The sequence below is a fragment of the Corvus brachyrhynchos genome, unplaced genomic scaffold (assembly GCF_000691975.1).
Source record: "Corvus brachyrhynchos isolate BGI_N302 unplaced genomic scaffold, ASM69197v1 scaffold105, whole genome shotgun sequence".
Lineage (NCBI taxonomy): Eukaryota > Metazoa > Chordata > Aves > Passeriformes > Corvidae > Corvus > Corvus brachyrhynchos.
Genome location: NW_008238452.1, coordinates 2,998,426 through 3,026,237, shown reverse-complemented (window position 1 = coordinate 3,026,237; position 27,812 = coordinate 2,998,426). Strand labels below are relative to the sequence as shown.

General features: G+C 40.7%; 1 protein-coding gene across 1 annotated transcript in view; it reads right to left on the bottom strand.

Annotated features, from left to right (window-relative positions):
- Positions 1-3,107: 3,107 nt before the first annotated feature.
- Positions 3,108-27,812, bottom strand: part of ANKRD50 (ankyrin repeat domain 50) — a 39,034-nt gene continuing 14,329 nt past the window's right edge. The window contains exons 2-4 of the mRNA XM_008635730.2: positions 20,380-20,609; positions 8,395-11,942; positions 3,108-6,116 (exon numbers count right to left, since the gene is read on the bottom strand). Coding sequence (XP_008633952.1) covers positions 8,398-11,942; positions 20,380-20,609 — 3,775 coding nt within the window. The 3' untranslated portion in view covers positions 3,108-6,116; positions 8,395-8,397. The remainder of the gene's footprint in view (positions 6,117-8,394; positions 11,943-20,379; positions 20,610-27,812) is intronic.

Sequence of the window (27,812 nt, the reverse complement as noted above, 5' to 3'; positions counted from 1 at the left end):
CTTTAGTATCAATTTAGGCACAGATTTTGCTACCTTTCCTCAGGTGAAGGGAACCACACTCTTCAAATACTGTTATGGAAGTGGATGTAACTGCTCAAGGAGGGAATCTTGACCCCATGTAAGTAAGAATGTCCCTGAATAATTCTGTTCATTAATTTCACGTTAAAAAAAGTAATTAGCAAAAGCATTTAAAAACCAACTCCATCCAGTGCTCTTGTGGGAAATCTCAGCAGAACACAAGTAGAGTGAATTAACCATGGTGTTGCAAGGCCCAACACTGCAACAGAGTTGGAGTGAATGTGCTTCTGCCTTGTTCCCGGCCTGCAGTGAACAGCTCCGGCAGCCAAATGAGGACTCTTAATTATGCACCCTCTAATCATCTCAAGATTTGCTTTAGCAGTACAGTTTTTAGACGTGGCAAAGAGTGAGCTGCATTTTGAAGACTTCAGAGATGACGTGAATCTATCTTCCCTGCTCTCTTCTCATGCAACTAAACCTTGTACATCACCAGCCCAGGTGCTTTTTGCTCCTTCTCCTGTATGGGAAAGTCCAACAGGAAGGGAAAGTATGCATCTTGGTCCTATCCAGCTTCTGAAAAATGTCTCTGCTTTGAGGACTGTGCCTGTAAAAGGATCTCGTCTCTCCACACCACGAATACCATCTAATGACAGCCTTCAGAAACACGCACCCCCATTAATTTGTCAGCAGGCTGACAGCTAACCAAGGCACAGGGGAGACATGAAATGTTAGCAGAGACAGAAACATTCAGACTGCTTTATCTCTCATTCAATTCCGAGTGTTCCATTAGCAGAAAACTGGCACCGGGACACGGTTTGGATGCATGCTCAGTACTGCTTCTCGCAAAGCTCTCACCTGTCAACGGGGCTCCTGGATAAGCCTCTTTTTTCCTATTTTTTTTTTTTTTTTTTTCCAAGAGGGATTTTGAAATCTCTGACTGCAGTAGGAAAAACGAGCACAGCTCCAGAGAGAGCTTGGCAAGCTCCCACCGTGCCACGCTGCTCAGCACGGGCCAGACACAGCGAGGTGGTCCCCTGCCCAACCCCGCAGGAATCCGCTGGCAGAGCAGCCTCCAAAGCGGAGCCGACTCCTCTCCCACAGCTCCAACAGCCGGCCAGGAGCTGGAGCTGGCGGCACCCAGCTGCATGGACAGCCTCCAGCGAGCTGCACTGCAAATGCACAAAAAGCAACTAAAAAAAGCAACTAAAAAAGAAAAAAAAAAAAAAAAAGCAGGAGATGAGTTAATGCCAGACAACAGGTTATTCAAGGCGGCAGAACTGCCTAGTGCTGGGAGAGGCCCAGGGGCTTTTCCCGACGCTGTTTGGAGCCTGTTAAGCGACTGACAGAGCAAATGTATCTTTATCTCAGTGTTTCTCCTGTGTTTTCTGTGAAGTGTTTTGGGATTTACTGGCGAATAGCAACACCTTTCCTGAGAGCAGTATGAAAAACCAGCAACAGAACTATCAGACTATTATTAAAGCTGGAGCAAGACTGGAATGTTTTGTTCTTCGGGAAAACACAATGGTGACCTGGATAGCCAGCATAATGGAAAATGACAGAATAAATCATAATAAAGGTCCACTCTTTGTCATTTATGAATAAAGCTTTGAATTTTAAACAGTCTCCCTATGAGATTGCCTAATGTTCACCAAGTTGACATAACAAGCACACAACAGCTCTGCTCACAGCCTTAACTCAAAGAGGAGAGAATTTTATTACTCACCCTTAGTATTTCAAAAAACCTTTTTCCCTAGGAGATGCAGACTTAAAAGTTAAGTTACATCAAAAAAGTTGCTGGGGGAAATAAAAATCCAAAACCAACACCCAGACCCCAACACCTTATTCTGTCCCCCCAACCAGCAAATTACATTTTAATTCTAAAGGTCAATCTGTTTATATGACCTACATACCCATTTGGAGATTTCTTTATCCAAATGATTTGCCAACTAGATTTCTCAGTCCCATACCCTATTTCTGCGACTCTTTGTAGCCTAAAATGATTAGGATTTAGATCAATGCCAAGTTCTCATTGCTGTCTCTCCAAGGGCCTCCAACTGAAAAGCTTTAGTTTACTGTGCCAACCAATCTCAGCTTTCTTTTGGAAAATACATGTAACACACAAGCCAAATTGTTGTAAAGATCTCACGGATGATGTGAAGCATTATTTAATGTGACTGTGTATATTCCATAGAATAAGAGATTTAAAACAGGTGTTGAATAATTTTATTTAAATATTATTACAGTGCTTATCTGAAGAAAATGTCTATCTCTGGAATGCCACAGAACTTACTCAAAGATTAATTCAGTGGAAATTCTTTGCTTCAATGAAAAATAGCCACTGAATTAATGCATCTCATACTTTGTTATTTCAGACACAGAGAACTTAACAAAAGAGGGTCAATAATTGCTGTGAGAAACAACGGAAATACACAGAAAACAAGTCAGCAAATAATGACAATTTTGCCATTCACCTAATCTTAGGAATCAGTCGACCCACGTGCACCAGCTGCTGGAATCTGTGTGAACCAGAATACCTGGGGGTAAACCTGAAGCGTCCTTTGCAGAAGGCACAGCCAAACTCTTCCTTCACACTCAAGACAAATCATGGTAGCTTTATGATCTGAAGAAGTGGGATAAGATCACAGGGCCAAAGGGGATTATTGCAAGGACCAGAAAACTTCTCTCCCTTACCTTTTTTAATAACAAATTCAAGAAAAATGAGAGGCCCCCATCAGTAAGAGAGCTTTTGCTCAAAACTGAAAATACTACTGAGAAACACTCATCAAGGCAATACTTAACAAAATCCACTTGAACTGGTAAAAAACTTACAGCAACTGAAATAGTGAATTTATTGGCCCTCATGGTATTTACAGTATAAAATGGTCATTTTAAACAGAAGGACATGCAGCAAATTTTCTCCTGCAAATGCTTGGGGCCACAGGAATTAATGCCAGGGTCTGAGGCTTGCTAGCCTGGGCTGCTTACTGGACACACACATCACACTTCATTTAGTACTACAGAAAAGTCAATCAAGTTTAATAACCTTTTCCTGAAATGTCCCAGGAAATGAGGTAGAAAAATTAAAACAGTTAGATGTCTGCTGAAAAGCAAATATATTTATTATGCACTTTAATATACACAGGGATTTTCGCTTAATATAATACAAGGAATAAAATAAAAATTTTACAATGTGAAATTCATTCAATGTACATTAAAGGCTATTTACAACCCACTCCAGGAAAAAACAGTCTATCTGCAAACCAAGTTAACTGAGGAGTTCAGATGGGGAATATTAAGCATAACAGACATTTGCATAGCAGAGTAACTGAGGAGGGAAAACACCTTTTTAGTTTTAAAGAAACGGCAACGTTTTCAATACTGATCACAGAGAAGACAAAAATGCATCAATTGTGCCTTGGTATCTCTTAATGCATTTCTCTCCAGATGAGTTTTTCCACATGCACACAGTATTGATATCCGTGTCCACAAAACAGTCTTTTTCCCCAGCTCTCCTGTCAAGAATTTTGGATGTCTTGTGGAGATGACCTTGGAAGGACCAGCGAAATGGGATGAAGAGAAACAGGATTCCTGTCTGATTCAGGTTTTTCAGGTGGTGATGAGAACTGCTGCCCCGGCAGAAGGAGCTGTGCTGATTCACAGCTACACCCCTCTGCTAACCTCCCCGCCATTTACAGATGGGAGAGGGCAGAGTAGAGGGAGCAACGGGGGGAACACCAACTTTGCTTGGCACACAAACCCCTCACAAATGGTGATGCTAAAAATCACACGCAACAGCAATGTGGAATTACACAGACCTTCTGAGAAAATAGATGATTTAAAGCAATTCCTGCTCTGTTCCAAAGGGATATTTAAAATGTGGCAGAATTGTCATTCTGAAAACATTTTTGACAGGTCTACTTTCTGCTGATTTGGAGAGAGGGTTTCCCCAGTGACTGTTTCAAATGTAAATACTATTCACACAAAACCCGCCAGACTATCTATAAGTTGTGGCCCCTTGTGAAATTGGCCATATTTTTACGTCCTCTGTTCACAAGGTGCAATTAATAACAACACAATAAAATTAAATAAATATATCCCAATGACAGTCAAGGTCAGTAGAAAAAATGTTGGCATTCAGGGATCCCTTTCTACAGAACAAAACATACATCTAATAACTAAGAAAAGTCATATCCTTGCACAGTATTGCAAATGTACTATATTTGAGGTTTGGAACAAGTTTGCTGAGAACATTTTGGTACTTTCTCTTTTCTAAGCCACTAACCCTCTTAAGGCCATTCTGCCAGACTCCTGTTATGTTTATTTTATAATTGTCCCACGGGGACAAGAAATTCAATATACGAAACATTCAGAATAATCCATATTGCCGTGTGTCAGCTTCTAACATCTAATTTTACTGTATGCTGAATGCCTGACTATAAAAGATTCTTTTTTTACATTTAGGAACAAGCAAATAAGAATGGAGGTGCAAGATTTAAAAAAAAAAAAAAAAAAAAATTCTGATGATGGTTGATCATAATAACCAGACATGGAGCCCTTTAGTGCCTCAGAATATGCACTACATATACATCCAGGGGCCATTCATCAAAGTTTAAGGATCTAATTAATCAGCTATGAAAAATAACCTCAGTTCTCTATCCTCTTATTTCTGGAATGATCAGAATTAGAGTATGAAAAAGATGAAACCCAAGCCTTTAGAAGAAATACTTGCATACAAAAATAGGCTTATTTTCTAAAGAGCAAGGCTGTGTAATGGCGAATAGTAGAATATAGCTTGCATTTGTAGGAGAAAATAACCCACCTGCTTCATTTTGTCACTTGCAGAACTGTGCAAGTAAAATGTGCATGTTCAAAGGAAAAACACACTGCTCACTTTCACAACAATGACCTTGACTTTGCTCTCTTTCATACAAGTAAAATTTTTCTGTTGTAAGAGCGGGAAGCCAGCTTTTCATTATCCATAGATGGACTCTCCTGACCGCTGATTAACTGTGCTCCAGGTACAGAGACACGCTGGCTCTACCTAATCCCCCTGAAGCAGTAACCACATTCATACAAGTTTGTGCTTTAAGGAGTTATTGTCTCAGGACAGGGCTAACTCAGTAATCTCTGTACTCCCCAGGCAACGCTGTCACTGTGCTTTTCCACTGCACTCTCACTGCGTATTCTCTCAGCCTCACTAACAAAGTGTCTGTATTTTCCATGGTTGGCTTTACTGACATTCCCAATAATAGTCCTTTACCTTGGAAAAGAGAAAGAGCTGTTTCTAATGTATAGAGATATACATGAAAGCAGGATCAGACCTTTTAGCACCTCAGACACACCCATATTAATTACCTCATCACCGTAGCAGTAACAGAGGCTATTGAAGACCAAGTGTCCAAAATTAGCCTATTGCTTTCAGTGGTCCCAGTCTGCCATCCAGATTTGGTGCTGTAGTACCAGAGAGTAGATTTTTGCCTCTTAAAAATCCCAAAGATACTGCAGGTGGTTGCAGTCCAGCTTCTTTGCCACCACTGAACAGCAATTACACAGACAGAACACACAAGTACAGTATTTATAAAATACTGTTACAAGACTTGTAATTCTGGAGGGAACTTTTTGAAGTACACAGGGAACTGACAATACATGACAACAATGCAAATGTGACAAACTCTTTGCTTATTTTCTTTAGCCACAGAAAAATAAATACAAAAAGCACTGCCTTTTCCATAACACAGTTCACTGTGGCACATGCACCTCTACCAAGCGATCTGGAAAAGGAAATCAGAATTCCTGGTTCTTACCATTTTCAGCTGTGGTCAGGGAAATACAGCATATATCTTTCTGCAATTAAAAAAAGTGCTCATTCTGTGTATTAAATACAAAGTACACAAAATAAAATTTTGAAGCACAGAGGGTTATACTGAGAAGGCAGCCTGAAAATGTAGGCACATTACAGTAATTAAGGTAACTGTACTGTAGGAATCACATTCTTGAATTTCTAGGTGGACTAAACAAGCATTTTTTGCTTTCATCCCAGCCAGCTGATAAATCATTGGGAGCAGAAGCGCTTCTGTTCACAGCATCACGGAATTGGCCTGGAAGTACAAAATAAAAACATTAAGCTTTGAAATAGTCTGTAACACAAACAGTCTTGTCAGAAAGGGAGCTGTATCGTCCCTAGCTGAAGTTAAAAGCACACAACAACAACCTGAGGAGGAGAAGTTTCCTGCCTAACCCCAATCCTGCGATTGATTCCCTGTGCTCTCTGCCATCCCAAGCAGCTAGGGGGTCCCCACAGCAGGAGAGCTTCCTGGATAGGCTGGGAAGCAGCAGCCAGGGAAGGAAAGCCATTCCTGTGGTGCTCCCGTGGAGTACTTCTGAAGTGATTCCCCACAGGTGACTCATTTATCCACCGGTCAGGGAAATTACCGTTTTTTTCTGTGCTTGAGACTTGGCAAAAGAGGAGGCAAATTACAGCCTGTGCCAAGCAATTCGTAATCCACAAAATTGTTCTGAACTCCCATCTTTAAAATGACGCTCTGGAAAGCGTTAAGAGAAAAGCAAAAGGAACCATTTGGTTATTCACACCTCGCTTTTTTTAGACATTTGCATAACCAAGAACTTCACTGAGAGAAACCCTGAATTTTCAGTCACATGCCCTTTGTTCCAGATAAAGCAGAGCCAAATTTTAGTATTATATGTGGAACGTGCAGATTTCTTTACATGCTGTTTATATTTTAAAATAAATAAAGTTGGAAAAATTCACCCAAACCAGTCTTTTGATGACAGGTCAGGTCAGATGAACACATTCTATGTCAGAACCATGCAATGGATTTACAATGAAGTACAACATGAAAGCAAGCGATGAACATCAGGTGCAGGCACGTAAGAGTTAGGAAATACAATCCTTAATTACACGTCTTAAAGTTTTATGCAAGCAGGAAAAAATTACAAATAAATTCTTATCCTGTTTGGACATGATGTACTCGTGTGGGAATCTGAAATCCTTGTAACTTCTATGAAGATTTAAGGCCTTTTCTCTCCCAGCTGATGATTCCTCTCTATGCCTGCTCCTGCTGTCCTGTCCCACAGCTCATGTGACCCTTGGCTAATATTTGTATTTTACAAATGTGCAGGCTCTAGCACAGATGCTCTTTAAACACTTTATTATTTCAAACATTTTCATTTAACCAAAAAGCCAACCCAACAGGGTCCTGCACAACATTCTATCGCTCTGCAATTCTCCAGGGACCTCAGCTACATCTACAGATGTATTCCATTAAAATCAATTTCCAGGATATTTTGGGAAAATGCCTGCTTATGTGTTTTTGACAGCTGTAAACCTTCCATCTGTGGATTCTGCACCACCTGCAACTGTCCTAGAAACACGCTGTCTTTGATGACCTGCAGCAGAACTGAGTCAGAACTGGCAAGAACATTCTTGTTCTAAGGAGCAGCAGCCCGAGCTGTCCAAAATGCTGCATTCACACACACAAAAAAGTTTTCAAAAATAAGCGAGCAAGCAATAGGAGGTGTGCACACATTTCATAAAAATGCTGCTTCTCTGAATTTCAAACAGAAAATATATTAACACGTTCCAAATACCATAAAAAACATACACCTCAACAGGAAGAGGGAGAAAAATAAAACTATTTTAGCCGACTCACTGACAATTCAGGTCTTAAAAAGAGACTTGTAATTACTTTTTCAGCTTAAAATTCAGTATTGGAGAGGAGGTGAGAGATCTAAATGACCTCCCCTGATTAAGAACAACAGAATGGTCAGAAAATTGGTACTGTAACATAGATTATAATCTTGCTCTGAGAAAAGCCACCTCTTTTACAGGAGGATTACCTCTACAGTAACAAAAATATAAAATCAAAGCTTAGAATAGTATTTTAACTTTCTAATTTATATATACTTATGCTTTACCCTTGAAATCCACATTCAGAAGAGTGGTTGCCTATAACTTATAAGAACCTTTAGAAACTTCCTGAGGAGCATTTTTGTAAATAATGAAATAAAGACTGGACCTGAAAATATCATATATTAAAATTCTCATCTGTTCTTATGTTTGAAAATGAAATTCCAAATCAATGCTACGTGAAACTTGCTCTTTTATGCAGTCACTTATCAAAGACAGTGGGGCACAATTGGAGCAAGCGAATTCAACAGACAACATGACAGCAATCCAAATCCTCTGTGGCTGATGCTTTTAAATGACAGCGAAGGAAACACTTGCCAGGTTAAGATTTTAACATTCATCACATAAGCAATTATGATGGTAAACGATAATAAAATGCAATTTTAGCACATTTTAAATGCACAAGATGAAATGCAGGCATTTGGCTCCTTTGTGACTAGGTAGGTTACCTTTTACAATGGTGTTTCCTTCTTGTAGTTGAAGCTTGGGTCGCTACCTTCAATCTGAAGTTTTAAGGCTTGCTTAAGGCTGAGTTCTGTCTCTGCGGAGGGATAGCCTTCCAACACGTCCTGATGCCCTCTGTCCTGCACTGTTCGTGGGACAGAAACCCTGCCGAGAAAAACCTGATTGCTCTGAAGATGGTAATTTGGATTCGTCATAATGCCATTTCTCTTCTTCTGCTCCCCACTCTGTTGGTGAATCAGGAACTGCTGCTGAGATCGACCAACTTCTTGCTGAGCTGGAGGGACCAAAATTTTGCACTGTGGCTCTGGCGGCATTGATTTCAGCGGCATGCTTGTCCCAGATTTGGCAATAGGTACTCGTTTATCGAACTGAGTCATTTCATACTCTAGCACTTTGGGTTGGGAGGAACTACTCTGCTTTATTTTTTTTCCAGCCGAGCCAGACTTGCTGCAGTTGTCTGTTTTGCCTCCTTTGTTCGCTTTAGTTGATTTCAAACTGGGTTTCACTTGGCTCCATTCAAACTCGCTACTTGGTGAATTATGATTTTGACTTAGGGAATGAGTTGTGGAAGAAGGGGAAACAATGGACTGCCTGCTCCTGCTGCGTGGCAGGGAATGCTGCTGGATCTGCTCCGTGAACGACAGGCTGTGGAAACTATCAATAGGCACCGTCTGAGCAGTGGCCGTCGAGGACGTGGTGCGGAGAGAAGAATTTTTGGAGCTTTTCAGGGAATTATTTGATAAAGATGACTTTTGACGGTCAACCGTGGAATCGGGCGACTCCGAAGGAGAACTGAAGGCGTGCGCAGGCCCGTTGGATAATCCCCGCATTCCAGGCTGCACGTCTCCTCCAGTACTCCCTGAACTATTGGACTTCATCGTTAAGGACTGCATTTTAGAGGAGACTGATTGTAAGGGTTTCTGCTCCATTGTGTGGACTGGAGACGGAGTGCAACCATTCAGAGTCGATGCACCATATTTTTCCAGTAATTTAATAATCTGGGAGTGTCCGTTTTTGGCTGCAACTCGCATAGCAGTGCGCCCAAATTGGTCGGCGTGATTGGGATCAGCACCATGCTCCAGTAATATCTGGACAACATCAATGTGCCCCTCTTGGGCTGCAATGCAGAGTCCAGTAGCACCTTGATTACATGTGTGGTCAACCAGAGCACCATGCTCGATGAGAAGCTGCACGACCTTCACGTGGCCTTGCCATGCAGCAGACTGCAAAGCAGATCTCTTCTCATTATCTGCAGCGTTCACATCAGCATGGTAAGTTATCAGCACCTGCACCATCTCCAAATGGCCCTGCCAGCAGGAAACATGGAGTGCTGTTCTTCCTTCAGCATCGCTTGCTTCAACGTTTGCACCATTTTCTAAAAAATACTCAGCCATTGTAAGCTGGTTTTCTAATGCTAGGATATAAAGCGTTGGCCGGCCATCAGCATCTTTGTAGTTCACATCTGCTCCATGGCTGAGAAGTAGCTCAACTATATCTCTGTGACCTTCTAAGGCAGCAACCCGGAGAGCATTTCTCCCATCGTAGCCTCTCTGATCAATGTTGGATTTATTTTCCAGTAACATCTGCACACAATCATAGTGACCTTCTTGTGCGGCTAATATGAAAGGTATCCGTCCATCATTATCAATTTCATTTGTTCTAGCACCTTGTTCTATAAGAGCTTCACAGATCAGCCTGTGACCTTCAAAAGCTGCCATGTGCAAAGGTGTCCAGCCTGCATCGTCTCTGTGATTTTCATCTAGCCCCCTGTCCAGCAGAGTCCGTACTACTTCAACATTGCCCTGTGCAGATGCTATGCTCAGAACTGTTCTACCTTCACTGTCAATGCTGTCAACAGCTGCACCCCAAAACAAGAGAGTATTCACGACTGAGGCGTGGCCCATGGAGGCTGCTGCCAGAAGCGGTGTCCGGCCGTTGTTGTCCGTGTGATCAACATCAGCTCCTCCTTCCAGAAGCAGATCAACCACGTCCACATGTCCTTCATATGCAGCTACCAGCAGTGGAGTCATGCCATCCTTGTCACAGTGGTCAACTTCAGCACCGCGGTCGATGAGGAGGCTGACCACCGAGGCGTGTCCCTTACTGGCCGGCACACAGAGCGCAGCCACAGACAGCGCCGTTCTCCCGTCCACGTCCTCGTGATTCACCTCTGCACCGTGGTCCAGCAGGTGCTCCACGATCTCTTTGTGCCCCATGTACGCAGCTGCGATCAGAGCTGTTCTGCCCTCGTTGTCAGCTTTATTAACTTCAGCACCGTGCTGGAGCAGATTCAGCACAATATCTTCATGCCCTCCCCACGCTGCTGCTCTCAGCGCCGTCCGACTGTCGGCATCTGCACAGTCCACTTTGACGCCGGCGTACAGGAGCGCGGACACCACCTCCGTGTGCCCTCCCCATGCTGCTGACCGCAGCGCCGTCCAGCCGTCGTGGTCCGTGTGGTTGACGTTGGCCCCACAGCCAATGAGGCAGTTGACCACCTTGGTGTGCCCCTGCCGAGAAGCCAAGGTCAGTGCTGTTTGCCCGTGGGTGTCTTCGATCTCCAGATCTGCTCCCCTTGACACCAGCAAGTTGACCACGTCGAGGTTGCCGCTGTAGGCCGCGTTGGCCAGGAGTGTTCTCCCATTGGAATCGCACTGGTTTACGGACGCCCCGTTGTCCAACAAGGTGCGGATGGAGTCCTCCCTCTCCAGGGCCTGCCGAACGATGCAGGACGTGCGGTCATCTTCGCTGTTGACGTGAGCACCAGCCTTTACCAGCAGCTGTAATACCTCTTGCTCTTTAGGAATTAAGGTTGACAGGGAGTCTTTGACAGGTGTGCCATTCCATATCATCCACAAAGCCAGCTCTGAAGTCTCCAACTGTAAATTAGAATTAATGAGATGCAACGCAAACTCTTGAGCTTCTAACGGTGTTAAATCCTTTGCCCGGCAGGTGTAACTCATCGCCAGCATTCTGTGTCCCTCTGCGGCGTTACACAAGTATTTCTGTGTACAGTGCTTTACATCCAACAACCACTCAGCAAAACTGTAATGAAACAGGATTTTTGTATTTCCAAGGCCATCGATAAGGACTTTCGACAGGACATCCAATTTGCGTTGAAAGTCTTCCATCGTCAGTGTCATGTTTTTGGTCCACACCGCGTGATATAATTCTGTGGTGGTTAAGGGCCTGCAGGCTGCAAGAATTACATTAAGGATAGGCTGGACCTTTGCAAACTGTTTTCTCACAAAAAGTCTCTGACAGAGCCAAAGGTAGAGGCCATTTAATGTTCCTGGAATATCACGGATCTCCCGTAACATAATAAAATTCTCCACAACTCCATCTAGGACACGTTCCAGATACAAAAAGCAACCGCTGCTCTTGATGTGAAGCTGATTCAGCATTTCTGCCGTTTCTTTTGTGAGGTGTTGTCTCAGGGCTTCTTCCTGGTCTAAACGATGCAGAATATATTGCTGCACATCTTTCACAATGTAAGCCTTTCGGAGGTCGTCCAGACTGATTTTTCGAAAACCTGTTGACAGGGAAGAAAGTTGTAATTACTTCTGATCCAGTTCTGCTTAACTCAATGTTGAAAGAAGAGTAAATAAAAGCCAAGACATTTTTGGGTGCGGAACAACCAAATAAAAATATTTTCCCCTGTAAACACAGTGAATATAAATTAATTATAATAGCAGAAAACTTTGATCATTAGATGCACTGTTATCACCATCTACTGTAAGAAGAAATATATGCTATTAACAAAAAAAAAAATTGAAAATCACTCTGAATTAGGCACTGTGTGTCTGCCTTGGACAATACTAAACACCTAAGCAAAACCATTAAAACTGCAACCAAAATAAGATTAAGTATTATTATATTATTAAAGGAATAATCCCTTCTCCAATGTGGTTAACAATGGAATTCCAAGTAATTTTCAGCTACTTAGATTAAGACAATTATTATGTTTATTTAATTACAGAAGGGGGTATTCACACCTGCTGCATATGCATGATTAAATGTACATAAATCACTAACTTGACCACCACTGTTTCTTTTAAAAGCTTTTATGATACAGGAGAGACACTCAAAACCAGTTTTAAATATCTAGACCTCTGTGCACTGAAAATTACCTACTTTCTGCAGGTGAGAACTGAGTTTTAGATAAACACCCTGGTTCTCTGGTAGGTGACTCATTGCATAAAGAAACAGGTTTTCTCATACTCATACAATCTCATTGTTTTTCCAGCCTGTTTACTCTTTAGAGGAAAAAGGGACATTATTTCATACACACAGACTGTGTCCGTCCCCTTCCCACTCAAGGAAAAGGACACTGTTCCTAGCAGCACGCGTGAGGAAGTTCCCTGCGCCACCTCAGCGGCCTGGAAGACTCTCAGGAATGGGGCTGAGCGAAGGCAGAGCTGTGTGGATACAGGGCTGCCTCTGCCATTTCAAACATTTGCTCTGGTAGGGCCAAGGTAAGCACCTGATGAGGACCTACCCTCTCTGATTAATGACACATTGCGTTGTTTGAACGCTGATCTTGCGGAAGTTACAGGAAAACCACAGAGGTCACAGACACAGCAGCTTCAGTGACTGTGTTTCAGGCCAGAACTGCACCTTGCTTCTCCAGGGACAGGTTGTAATCCTGTCTTTACAGCCAGCTCAGCTAGTCAGAAACAAAACCAGCTCCACTCTTCAAAGCAAAGCAAAGTTACTAAACTCGGAATTATACCGAAGGAAAAGCAACCATAGATCAATGTGTTCAATTCAATTCTGGCCCCATCTCCACGGAACAAATCATTTTAAGTGAGCCTGTGAGGGATGGTGCTTCTAGAACTATGTTTTTATTGTATTTAAACACTCTGTGGATCGAGCTGCTCAGACTGTGAGCTTGTTCTGACAGCAAGTTCAGGCTGATAACAGAGCTGTGGTTTTTGTTCCCCAGTGGCTTCAGCAGTGGTTCTGAATGTCCCGTTAAGGTCATTCTCTTAATTGTTTAGTCTACATGAGCACTGTACAAACATGACAGATCAGAACTGAGAGGCCAACTATGGAAGTGTTACTAAAATATTCTGCTTCCCTTAGTAATTTGGGAAGCACTACAAACAGACTAAACCAATAGAATACCTAAAACAAAATCATGCTTCTCCACAAAATCACTGGAGAGGACACTTTTGCACAGTCAGTTCAGAGGGTAAGACTAGATAAGTAAGATTGACTACTTGAAGATTTTTGAATGAGAATGCCAGGAGGAAGAAAATAATCTTTCTCCGTTTTAGAGGCATCTTCTTTTTTTTTGTCTCTAAAAGGAAACACAGAATCAGCTTTATTCACCATAATGCGCCACAAATTCAAGTAATGTCCTAACCTGACCTGTAGGATGGCGTAATTCACTGATTTACTATGCATTTTATTAAAACATTCTGTATGCAACTTTGTGAAGCCCTTAATACTTGCACATAACCCAAATAAAAAACTTTGCTGAGTAAGAACAGACAGTGCCCTGTGATTCTGCAGATCCCGAGCTCCCACTTGAAGTGAAAGGCTGTTTCTAGGTCAGGATCCTTCAGAAGATACAGAAGTGAAAAAGTAACACCAAAACCAGGGCACTGCTTGGTGCATGGACTCACAGTCACACGCACACAAGCAGCTGTAATTAGAGACAAGTGTCCCTTTGCTTGGCTCATGTGTGCAGAGGGAACAGCTCTGTTTTGCTCAACTTGGAGCAAATACAACCACCCCATTCACTCACCTTCCTCTGAACTGCTCTACTTCTCCTCGTACAGATCTGTCTCTATCACTTGGCTGAACAAGAACAGGCAAAGAGCTCTGCAAACTCATTCTCTATTTCTTTTGACCTAAGTGACCCTGCTCACAAAACCCCCAAACTCTCACATGAATCCCGTGCCCACATCCTTCCTTCTGATATATACCTGCCAACGCAAGCTATTTTTATTTTTACATCGCTCAAGTGTTTTCTCAGTAGTGGATTTCTTTTCCTTGCCATGAGAAAATCCCCAAAGGACTGGCACAACAGCAATCCTGAGATTTCAGCCGATGTTCAGTGTTGCCTGACTAAGGACTGCACTTCACCTCCCCTGACTCCCAGCCTTCCCAGGAAAACTTGCAGAGTGGTAACTGTTTAAGCGCCTCAGTCTCTGTATCTCTGCTTCAAAAACAAAAGACTCTTCCTTGCCTTGCAAGTGTTCTTTGAAAAACAATTTTCATTTTGCTTCCCAAAATGGGTGGCAAAATGAACAAAATAATTATGGATGTGATAGCAAAAAAACCCAAACCATAAGAGCTCCAAATAAAAAAGCAAAAAAGAAAGGGTTTGTGTGTTTGGTGTTTTTTTTATATGAGGTATCAGTGCCCAATGGATGCTCCATTCCTGGAAGTGTTCAAGGCCAGGTTGGATGGGGCTCTGAGGAACCTGGGATAGTGGAAGGTGTCCTTGCCCATGGCAGGGGGTTGGAACAAGATGGTCTTTAAGGTCTCTACCAACACAAAGCATTCTACGATGCTCTGATTACTTTGCTCCATATTATGGCTAAAAATATTACCCTGATCTGTATTTACCTGAGATACACCAAATATCTAAGCACTTCAGACAAGTAAATAAATTTCAGAAGGCTTCAGAGCAGTTTTAAACTATGATTGGCTGCATGTTTATGGAAGCCAAAAATTGCTTTTTTTTCTTCCCTTTTTTTCTTTTCGGCAGTATTTCCATACATTCCTTGTTAATAAGATGCTATATATTGTATCTGAAAATAAGCTGGGATAACAAGGAGCACACTACACTCACGCAGACGTCCACAGATCGCAGGGATGAAACATTCTTTAAGGGCTGGGATTAACAAACTGCCATTGTAACAGATTTTTGGACATAAACAGGATGTTAATTTTAACCACTGCACCAGGCCATACTATAATAAGCAAGTAATTCAAAAGAGGCCTTATAGATAGAACTGTATTTTTTTAAGTCTGTGATTTTTGTTGCTAGATTGAAGAAGGAAAACAAAGCCGCATTTTTTTTCCCCAAATATCTGTCTAAATGAGGTCATTTTACATCTCCAAACAAAGATCCTGCAAACTTGCTTTTCAACCCATACAATAAGTCACTTTCATGGACAAGAAGCACCAAAATATTAAGAGAAAGCTCATTTTGTTTCAGATGCATTCCCATGAACTACTTTAAGCTCAGCAAAACAGAAGTTACAGTAGACAGAACTTGCAGTCCCACGACCCTGCTTTTTGCATTGTTAAAATTTTTCTTACAACACATCACTTTCAACCCAACGGGAGCTCCAATATGGATTGTTCTGATTTATTACATTTCTGGCAGTTCTGTAAACAAATCTGTTCCAAATGTATTCCTTGGCAAGATCTAGGGTCATTCAAAAGGGGAAAAAAAAAGTATCTTGGTCATAAATACTTTTATAGCATGTCAACCTTTTCATACTTCAACAGTAAAAAAGCTATTAACTAGCAAGTTTCAATAGTTAAAAATATCCTTCCACTTTCATATCTTTAAATGGATTTACATAAGCACATAACAGAAGTTTTAAATACATTTTAATGTATTTAACTGAATTGTTAGCTTTAGAGTAATCCAAATGATTACAAACATGGCAGTAATTCGGTATTAATAATTTACACTGCTGATCTAAATATGTATTGAATTAGGTATTTCTTAGGTATTTCCATTTATGCACACCTGCTCAAAAAGAATAACTTATCCAGCAGAGTAAAGGGCACCTGGAGACTCAGGCAGCACACTCAGCTTTTAGTGCATTTGCAGTATATTGTGCATTACAAATTTCTCTGCCTCTTCTGCAGGTGCTATGAGACACTGAGGCTGAAGTATGCTGCTCTCACTGGTCCGTGTCACTGCACAGAAGTTTATTTAATTAGATCTACAGGTAATAGTCCATTTAAAACAATTTTGTCTTCCCTCTTTAATTACAAGGCAACTAAGTCCCGAGTTCACACACAGCTTTTTACAAGGAAATATGAAGTTCCCTAGTAAGGTGTTTTCAAAGCAGTAGTGAAAAGAAAAGACATAGTAATTAAAAGCTCCCTATATATTTCCCAAGCAATCTAAATAATTTTTCTTTCCAAACCCCAGACCTAAACAAGAAATAAACTTTTTCAAAGCTTCAATATTATAAAAGTGAATTTTACAACCACATAAATATATATAGTTTATCTTTTATAGTAAAAATCCAACTCCCATGAAGACTTCAAAAAACCATGAAGTCACCCAAATAAATTCCAACCTACAATGAAAAATTAGAGGACAACTCAGATTTTGTTATTTTGGAAGAAATCCCTCCTGAAGTAGTCTCATGCCATTTATTTTCTGGAATGGCAGCTAATGAGAAAGGTTCAGCCCCAAATCTGGCAACTGATTTCATTTAGGGATTCAGCAATAGAACTACCTGAGTAGTTTTAATCACCAAACAGTGAGGTTTTTGAGAGAAGCTGGGTTGTGATTTTTTACTGTATTTCTCTAAGGTTTTTGCATTTTTGCTTATTTTTTAAATTTTTTTGGAAAGGCTGTAAGGAAAACAACCCTCCACATCTATTCAGACCAGTAAATAGCAGAAACATGAGAAAGACATGTTCCCAAGATTTCCAATCAAGAATAAATTTGGATAAATACCAGCTCTTAATAGTACCTCTCTGGAACTGAATGACAAATGAAAGGATGAGTGTAAAATGGATGACATTGTCTGTTTCTGCCTATGGACAAGTGGGTGAACGGCACTTAAGATGCCTCTGAGGCTAAACTGAACCCTTTCACCTCCACTTTTGGTTCTTTTTATTGAAGTTTCCAGCATCTTTTTGGTATTTGCCACTAACTTTATGAGAACTATGGCTCCCTGAGACACGACATCTGCACAGGCTGTGCTGCACTGGTGCACTCATGCCTCATGCATGTGAAGGAATTCTTTGGAAGAATGCCAGCGTTTAATTGAGGGGTATAATCATCCAGATGCCACACATACTTGATTTATGTGTCTAGCAAAAAAAGAAGAAATTAGGTAAATTCCTATTAAAAAAAGCTGCCTTAAACCATTTATACATATGCACTTTTGTCCACCGACCTTTATACTGCTAATGAGAAATTATCTGCTGTTCACTCCAAATTACCTATGTAAAATTGCCCGCTTTTGAAATGCCTCAAGTTTTCCAACTAATATGATGGATTTCTCAAGCCAGGAAATTAGTTTTGCAAGCATGACTCCTATGCTTTCAAGACTTAGTCTCATCTTAGAAGAATCATTAGAATAAGTTCATTAGCTAAAAAACAACAACAGAAAAATAAACTCTATATTCTGTGCCACTTTCACATTGGAAAGGCTGTGTTGATGCAGCTGCTTGAGTGCCCATACTTGGAGTCAAATGGTAACAAATGATAATGTAGGAGACAACTGTGAATAACTATGGGTGCAGGACAGCACTGTTAAATTTAGGAGAAAAGCCATTAGGAAAAGAAAGCAGGCAGCACGTGGCAGTTGGTGACAGAGCACATGAAGAGAAGGCAGTTATCTGTCCCCCTCCTTTCCTAACTCATCTGGCATTTGCTCACTGTGGAGGGTGACCACAGACTCAGCCAGGCATCATCCCACATTTGGTTCATATTTTTGAGGTTGTCTCTGTAGCTATGAGAGGCAAAGCTTTTTTTTTTTTTTTTTTTTACTTTTTTTTTAAAATTAATGAAAGCTGAGAATCTGAGTAAGGGCAAAAAATCCGTAGCACATTGTGCTACTACAGAATCTGGGAATACAGAAGGGCCCAGAGCACACGCTGCAGCAGATGCAGGCACAACTATTCAGTTTTCATAAATAAGTCGCCACCAGAAGTGACAGAACAAAGAGGATCAGAGTAAACACCCCTCCTCCTTTTCTCATTCTTAAGCGTGCTAGGGATGATATTCACCACTGGCAGCATCAGGATGACAGTGGGTGAGAAAGACTGGACTCTCTCTTCCATGTCATCACTAGTTTTGGCTTGGGAGCTGCTTGCAGAACTCCCATCTGTACTGCACACCCAAAAAAGAGCATCCTCAGGATAAGGCCACTGCAGCAATACTGCTTCCAGTCATTGGGTACACTTTGCTGAAATGAGAGCTAAACCCATCTGTCAGACAAATCCGGAGGAAGTTTTCACTGCATGAAAATTTTAAGTGAAAACAGATATAAACTTACTGCAAACAAATTAATATTGCTTAATCTATATTTCATACCATACTCCAAAACTTTTTTAACAGAAACAACTACAGATGGGACACATTTTCTTAATCCACCCTAAAAGGATCCCAATCTCTCTTACCAAGTTACAGTGCAACTGATTTTTATTTGGTCCAAATACTTATTGTTGATCTTCAATTCTGCCTGCCCACCAGCTGAAAATAAATAGCTGTAAAAATCGGCTCAGCTAAAAGTAAACATTCAAACACCACAAAGGAGGAGAAGAGTTTGCCCCAGTAGAAGAGTTAATGTCAGTCAATCCTTTTCAGGCCAGAACCCAAAAAGAAATCCATATTATTTGCAGTTTTACAAAGTTGCAACAAAGTTGCATCGTTTTTGAAGTTAACAGAAGCTTCAGCCATGCTCCTCATATCCTCACTACACCTTCTGCAAACTTGAGTATTGGCTGGTAACAGGGAAATCCTCCAACAGTGTATTAAAAGGGCAGCCATCACATTGGCTGTAATGTCACATTTTCCTTTCATAGTGGCTAAACCACCACTTCCTCTGAATAGACCCTAAAATTTCTTCTCAGTTTGTATCCAATTCTTTCTTTGCTCTACCTTTTCCACAGTGAAGATGGGATTATAGTATCACACACTAATTTCCTTTATGCTATTTATCAAGTCATACTCTGTGGAAATGAAAAATTAACTCACTGGAATTAAATTTATTTTAAAGGCATATCCATTACTTCTGCTGATTCCTGTCAGGAATTCCATCTGGAAATATACTTAGAAGACAAGAGCAATTTTTTAGGACTAGTCTGAAATACTGTATGATTTAATGGAAAGGAAATAGAACTGTTGTGAAAAAGATTTGTCTGTTTTTTTGGCAATGACAAGGTATATAATCAGCCAAGCTTTGACAAAACTATTCCCATATAAATGCCTAAAGGAACCCTGTGAAGCTACCCCAAAGTTTCTTTTAGTTCTCACATACTCCCAAATACCAGTCTTCGTGTCTGCCACTGATTAATACAGTACTTCATTCCAAAATGCAATTATCCCATTGACCTTTTGCCACTGTGGAAACGAGCAAGCCTATGGGTCTAAGTTCTATAATCACATTTTTGTCTTAATTGTGTCCTTTATACACACAGGCTTTATACATAGGCCTGGAATCCAGTCCAGATATTGCCTTTTATTAAATTTCAGAGAACTTCCAGTAACAATATCGTTACAGTGAAGAAATGTTCTCATGACACAGTAAAGCCTGGATGAAGAAGCTGTAAAAATTTTTTTTACTGTGCAACCTTTGCCAAAAGCACAGTCCAAGAATTCACATCTACATTGTTCCTCTCTCCAATTTCACCTTCAGAGATTATTACCCACTTTCTGCAAACACGGGGAGAGATTTTAATGGGAGATGAAAGGAAAACCTGAGGTTGTAAGGAATGGGTGTATGCAGCTGAAATACTTCTACACTTACACATCACCTACACTGTTTTAAGCTTTATAAAACGAGCAAAGCAAGAACACTGGGGAGAACATGGGTGTTTGCAAAGATATAATTTAACTCTAAAATGCTTGGCTGATTGAAGCTTTCCATAGTCCTGCGTAAACTGGGATGTGTGTTTTTTAGAATTGCCATTTTTGCTATTGTCATTTTTCAGAACTAAGCATGCAGCAGTGCTTTCCACCATCCCCCAGGGCCTGATAAATACAACGTCCTGGGTACAGGTCCCAAACAATTCCTGTACTCTGTGCTCACCTGTAAACATTTTTGTAACAGCTTTACTCTGCTTGCGGGCAGAACACAGGAGGAGCAGCCAGGGAGGGAAGAACTCGAAGTGGCTGGCTAAAATGTCTGCTATTGTCCCAGATAAACTCGTGGAAGTCTGTTCACCTTCGGCAACGTTACAGCCCTCGTCCACCGAATCCACCAGCATGAAGAGGCTCTGCTGAGGGGGCTTCATTCCCAAGAGAGGGAGCAGAATGCACCTGGAAGGAACATGACACAAAATCAGCATTTTAAATGCATTTAACAATACATTGACTGTCATATAGGGCATCCAAGATGAAGCTATGATCAACTTAAAATGCAAAGTCACTTTTTAAAAATAGTTACCATGGAAAACATCGAAGTAGACTAAACTAACAGAAACACTTTGAACAGGTAGTGATGTAATTCTTGTTTAGGCACCACTACTTTTTCATTAACTTCTAAGTATAACAATACTTTAAAATTATGTAACAGTGTTCAAGGCTAATTAGCAGACTTGGAAAAACGTTGCTTCACTAAGAAGCTACTTGGCCTAAAGCTTAAGAACTTCACTACTGTTGTCTCTGCCAAAGCTGTTGCTACTGCTTATCAGAAACTAATAGCGAACAACAGTTGGTCATGAAACAAAAATCTAAAAGACAAATGAAATATCAAAGCTCAAAGAGTTCAAGTCTGAATGAATAACAGTATTACAAAGAACAGAATTTCTGCCATACCTTCACAAATAAAATGCAAATTAGTAGCAGACTGAGGCATTTGGTAGTGACTTTGATGTATTAGCTTTTATTTATATTGAAGTTGCCAAGCTCCTATTACTGGGAGAGGATTATCTGCATCCTCGGGATGCAACTCTAACAACACATCTGATTGTGTGGCTAAAAATTTCAAATTTGCATCTACTGTTGCTCTCTTTAAGGGTGTTTCTTAAAAATATACCTAACTGCATTTACATGTATCTTTAAATAGTACTACATAACCATCATGCATCTGTTCAGTATTTCCACACACCACTACTATTTTTCTGGGAAACTTCATAGTGATTTAGGTCTGTAAGTTTCACTGACTAAATTATCTTTAAATACACTTGGCAAGTAAACTTTGACTTTATAGTACACAGATTCGGAAAACGAAACGAGGTGACAAAAATACATAACTGACAGTTTACTCTCTTGTAAAATTGCTGTTTGCACATGTCCAGAAGGCATGCACATCATAAGTAGTTTTTGTTTTACTCAAGACCATAATAACCTTTTTCATTTATTTTACTGAACAAATTTACCTTCAGAAGACTTTGGTCAACACATTATCACCTACCAAGCATTCAAAGGGGAATATAGGCAAATCTTGCCTGTTAATGCAAGAATTTAACCCACTTCAGAAATGATTCATAAGCCTTGTTAGGGGGAGGTTTGTTGTTTTCTGACTGAGAAAAACGCAAAATGGAAATAGTGGTACAATTTCATGTCTGGCAATAACAGCAGAAACTAGCAGAACAGACTAGGAGGAAATTTTCTCAGAGATATAAAAAGGAAGTACAGAATACTTGTGATCTGAAAGTGTTCAGTATTACATGGATTTTAAAACACAGCCTTCCACCCCCAGCACCATTTTTTTTTTCCAGAAGCACAAGACTTCTGACAACTCTTTGGTAGTTCCCCAACTAGGTACTCCTTCAGAAGACGTCTGAAGTCCAACTGAAATCACTGTTCACTAAGCTGGGAAGTTAAGCAGCTACCAATTTACAGAACAGGAAATTAAAGTAGCCATGAGGTTAAAATTACTTTCCCAAGTGATGCCAATCCCACAATGAAAGGAGGCGGTTGGAAATGACCACATTTTCCACCCCTTCCCCCACCACAATGCTGCCTTGCCCCCTCAGCTATTTGTGTCAAGGCATTTTTCCTGCAACATTTCTTTACCTATCAAAATTAATTTTCTTCTCACACATTTCTCTGTATGAAATTACTTTTTGAGAATGAATGCTACTACAAGATATGAAGAAATGGTAATGGTATCTTAAATTAAAATCTCACTTCAAATCTGTGTGACCCTAACAAAATGCCTACAAAATACCTTAGGAGCACCCAGAAGCATTCTTGTGTCAGTTTTTACCTGTTGGGAGCACCACCAAGAAAAGCGATCGGTTGCATCTGGGAAAGATTCCCAAATCACTCTGCTTCTAAAAAAGGGCTGGAAGCAGATGTCTAAGGAATAATGTAAGAACTGGGCAAGCACTAGAAGACCAAATTTTCCCAGTATTCTCAGCAATCACTGATTCCAGGGACTTTCTGAACCAGAGATTCAGTCTTTGCACTTCACATCCCTTAAGGGACCACACTTCCACAGGTTTGTCCAAGTCTTGCATGAACTGATGTAAGGCTCTGGCATCCACAACAGCAAAGCCGTCGGCAGCTTAGCTACACGCGGCATCAAATAACCCCTCCTTTTGTAGTTTAAAAACCAAAGTGTCCTTGTTCCATTTGATGTCCTTCAACTTCTGACTGGAAGAGACAGTGAGCAGTAATGTCATATTCCCACTATCTATGCCATTTGTACCACAGCCTCTCTGAGCTACTTTTTCCCAGGCAGAAGAGTCCTAGCATATTGAAGCTGCTCCACAAAATGCTATTCCACAGCCTCTTGTCTCCCTGTGCTCTGCTTCTTTCCACTTCACAATACTTGTAGTTCTGAATCTTAACATAATTTAAATTCCACTAGGAAAAATATATGCACATAAGAAATGAGGCACAATGACTTCTCCCAGCCTCCAGCAACACTAATAAAAGTGTGGCATTAACAAGATATTGATCAGGCTTTCTCTTTAAGTGCCCTTTGAAACTGTTTGATAAAATTCTGTTCTTCCGAGACACTTTACATCACAAGTTCAGAGTCGATGCCAAGGAACATAACAGTGAAACTTTTCGGGAAGTGCTGTGCTAATTTGCCAGAAGTCACATTATGTGACAGCCAGGGGATCAGCCCCAGACAGCACGGGGTTATGAAAGGCAGGTCCTGCCTGACCAACCTGATCTCCTTCCATGACAGGGTAACCCACACAGTGGATTAGGGGAAGGCTGTGGTTGTTGTTTACCCAGACTTTAGTAAAGCCTCTGCCAGTGTTTCCCACATCACCCTCCTGGACAAACTGGCTGGATGGTCCAGTCTAAAGAGAGGTGGGGAAGGGAGTTAAAATCCAGCTGGTGGCAGGTCACAAGTGGTATTCCCTGGGCTCAGTATTGGGGCCAGTCATCTCTAGTATCTTTGTTGCTCTGGATGGAGACACCAAGTGAACCCTCACTAAGTCAATCTCTTCTCCCAAGACATGGTTTAGTGGTGGACTTTGCAATGCTGGGTCGATAATCTCAAAGGTCTTTTCCAACCTACACCATCCTAGGAGTCTGTGTTTACTCCATAACATGACTTTGTAATTCCACTCTCCTACCATTTCTTGATTACATAGGAAAATAACATAAATCAACACGGAATTAACAATGTCTTTAAAGCACTTCCCTCAAGGGTGATTCATCTATGGTTGTTTTAACAGATTGCTTAATGTGCAGAGTGCCTCTCAGAAGATTGGAAGTTGATTTTCTTTACCTTCTGAAAGGGTAACAGCTTTATCTTTACAACTTTTATATTTAATACGGATATAAAAGTGGTTATCATTAAAAACAACAGTTGACTAGTCAGTAAAAATAGAAAATCTCCAGAGAAAACAGCACAATTAGGTATTTTAAATGACGGAATTCATTTTAATGGCAATCTAATGACTTACTTATGCAGAGCAAAGATATTTTACATGCTCTGCAGCAAAAAAGAATACCTCAGAACAATGAGCCATCCCACAGAATTCTTCAGGATTGCTACTGAGTTGACTGAACCCATGCAAACACAATTTTCCACACATGGAAGGAATACATACAGGCTATGCTGAAGTTCTGCTTATGGTTGTCCTTGACATTTTTAGATTGGATCCACAAAAACACAAAGACACAACAGAACAGAGTAGAAAGACAGCGGCATTGTCCACAAAGAGTCACAGTGGAGTGCACATACTTATTTAAAAAAGGAAAAAAAAAAAAGATAAAGCAAGCACATACATGCTAAATAGCAATTAATGAGTAGCCACTCATTCCGTTGCCCCACTAGGGGCAACAGAAATCATAATGTGTTCCTCATATTTGACTGTCTCTGGGGTATAAAAAAATTCAGCTATGTCCCCATTGAAACTGGGAGCATAGCTTATTCCTAAAAGGGCTTCTGTTTCTCTACCCAGCTGCCAGCATTCACACACAGAACAAGTGTATAAAAAATCATCTCCTAAGCAGGCCAGAAGCAGCAGGCAAAAAAAAACCCAAAGAAAAACACAACCACTACCCCTGACTTGTCAGACTCCAAGAGCTGCTACTTTTAGCAAAGCATGACACACTTCAAATCTCATGACAGAAATGACATATTTGGAAATCTGCTTTACTACTACTACTGAGCTCTTACCTTTCTTTTTCTAAACAGTGTAACAATGCTGTAACAAACTGCTTTTTGAGACACCTTCTTCCATGAGATTATATCTCAGTATTTCCAGGAACCTGTATTCCAAAGAAGCACCATCCCAGAGGTCTGCATCATGAACTTACAACCTCTGTTCTTTCCAAAGAAAAGTTTGTAGAAAAGAAGACAACATCATTATTCCACACATAGTCTCCTCTTGCTTTTTCCCACGTTTCTACACCAGATTCCTTGAGGAAATTCATCACCTATTTGTCACATTCCTAAATCCTGCATGTTGATCAGGAATATGCCTATATATATATATTGGATTGATGTCTTTGTGTATATGTATTTATATACAAAGAGTTTAACAATACCTAGTGTATAACAAAATAATTCTCCAAGCACTCATCTCAATTTTCAGAAAAGCAAACAAGCATCTTCCTTCTTATATGAGGTTCACAACATGATATATCACAGCCCTTTACAATGTAAATTTTAAGACACTTATTTCCATTTATGTTGTATCGGCAAATACGGAAAATGAAGTGCACAGTGAGACTGTAAATAAGCCAACTATATTTACATAATGTTGTAGTAATTTTTGCCAGCAACATAAGAAGCAGCAGGATTTTTGCCTAAAAATCACACACTGAGACCTAGCAACAATCCTAATCACTAAGTGGAAACCTGATGCTGCTGCCTCTTCCAGCTCTAAATCAGGTGTAGCAGAAGCTCCACTGTCCCCGGCCCGCTGCTGGGAAACAGGCAGGGAAGGAGAAGGCTCTGTAGGGCAGTTAAGAGCTGGAGGAGCTGCATGCCAGGGAAAGGGGTAGGAATTATGTTGTACAGACACTACAGAGGGGAGCTCAGGCCATTGCAGGATACCTAAGGACACAGGTACCCAAGGGCACAAATCTAAACAATAGGGTTTTCACTACTTCCACTGCTCATGGAGTAAACGTAAGAGCTTCTAAGTGTCTAAGAAGAGAAAACAAAATGCTAAACTCCAGATATTTTTAATCATCTCTATTTGAAAAATTCTCACAAGTGACAGCAAACTCCAGACTTTGTTCCTCATATGCTTACAGACACATGTTCATTTGTATATTGTAATAATCCACAGGTTGGTTAGCAGGGAGTATAATCGATTAAAGCTGTCTGTCCCCACCACCCCCAGCTCCCAATTTGCATTTAAAAGCATGGAGCCAGTGAAGATAAAGCTGTTAAAGACTGCTAGAAGCTTCAGCAAAGACATACTTACACCAATAGCTGCATTTTTCTCTTTTGTTTTCCAAACTGCATTTGGGGCACAGGTCACAACAAAAAAAGAAAAGGTGAATTTAACTTCTAATAAAATTGACAATGCCTGCTGTTCAGCAGATGAAATATTGCCCTCTTTCCAAGTACTTTTAGCAGCTGTATTCACACAGAAAGAAAAACCAGAGCATCTTTACAAATTGCTTGTAGCGCTGTTTGTAGAGGAGTGAGCTTTATTTTGTCCTGTGACAAGGCATTTACGTCTTATGGATGACTTACAGTAAACAGTTTATTTACCTGCCTTATAATGCATTCTGGCTAATGATTAAAAGGCAAATTAATGATCAAATCAATAGCTGCTTTCTGTATATTACCACCCCAATTCTTGGCACTATATACATGTGAAATACAGGCCTTTCCTTCTTACTAATTGCCCAGCTGCTCATAGTGGTAATAACATCCTGAAAAACAGACACACAGGACCCTTAACTAACTGGGAATATTTATGAAAGATGAGGGCTGTGAAGCATGGAACAGTTCCACACTTTAAAAAGCTGCAAAATATAACCCACAGGGCAAAAGTGAAGTGACCCAGTTGGATGTGTGCACACCTATGTACATACCAACAGATCTGATCTGGTTATCGAGGTGCTTGTTCTGTACTTTCTCAACAAGATAAAGTGCACTGCAGCTGGTTATGACTTTCTAAGTGTAAAACTGGAATTAAGACACACTCCTGGGCTACACTATAATACCGATTATTGTTTCTAGTAAATTATTTATTTGCATAGGAAGACAAACTGGCTCTAACAATTCTACGCAACCATGGTTAATCTTATGAAGGAAGGGGCAGAAAGCAGAAAAGAAAAAAAACAAAACAAAACCCACTCTGAGAAACACCTATTGGGAAAGCTCTAGGTGAAGTACACAGATGTAAATCAAGGGTCTGGCCTTTTCAGAAGTGGTGAATTAGAAACAGCAGGCAAGTCTTGTGCAACTCAATACCTGATTTTGCAATGTCTTGTAGCAACCTGGATTTTATCTGCAATTGTAAGGCAGACTTGCAGCCCCACCAGGAGAGCACAAAAGCCAGCTCTAGGGCATCAAGCCAGACAAAAGCCGAGTTTATGGTGGAACCCGCGCCACTGGTGCCACAGAAACAGGCCTGGACCCTGGGTATTGATTAGAGACCTCCTACTGTCTCACACTAATACAGAGGTGATTTTTGGCTACAAAGCACTGCCAGTGGATCTATTTGTGGATTTACTTGAACCCTTGGAAAAGAGAAGCGTTAAGAGCAAATATTTTGGTGTAATAGTGGCCTGCCCACAACAGTTTGCAAACAACTTAGCTATTATAAAGGACAGACAACTGTGGCTGAAAACCATTCACAACTGCTACCAGGAGTAGGTGACTGTATTTTAAATGGAATATACTTGCTATATGTGCTAACATATACAATATATTCTAAATTACTCCAAATCTGACATAAAAGAATCTGTGTCCCCGAAGGCAAAGTGGGGAAGAGTACAGAAGACATGCAAACATTTTCCCCAAACATGTAATATAAAAAAGGGCAATGTATTCTACACCAGCTCTCACAGTTCTGTTTTACAGTGATGGAGAGGTCACCTAGTCCACTTCCTCACCTACAGCAGGATCAGCTCTACATC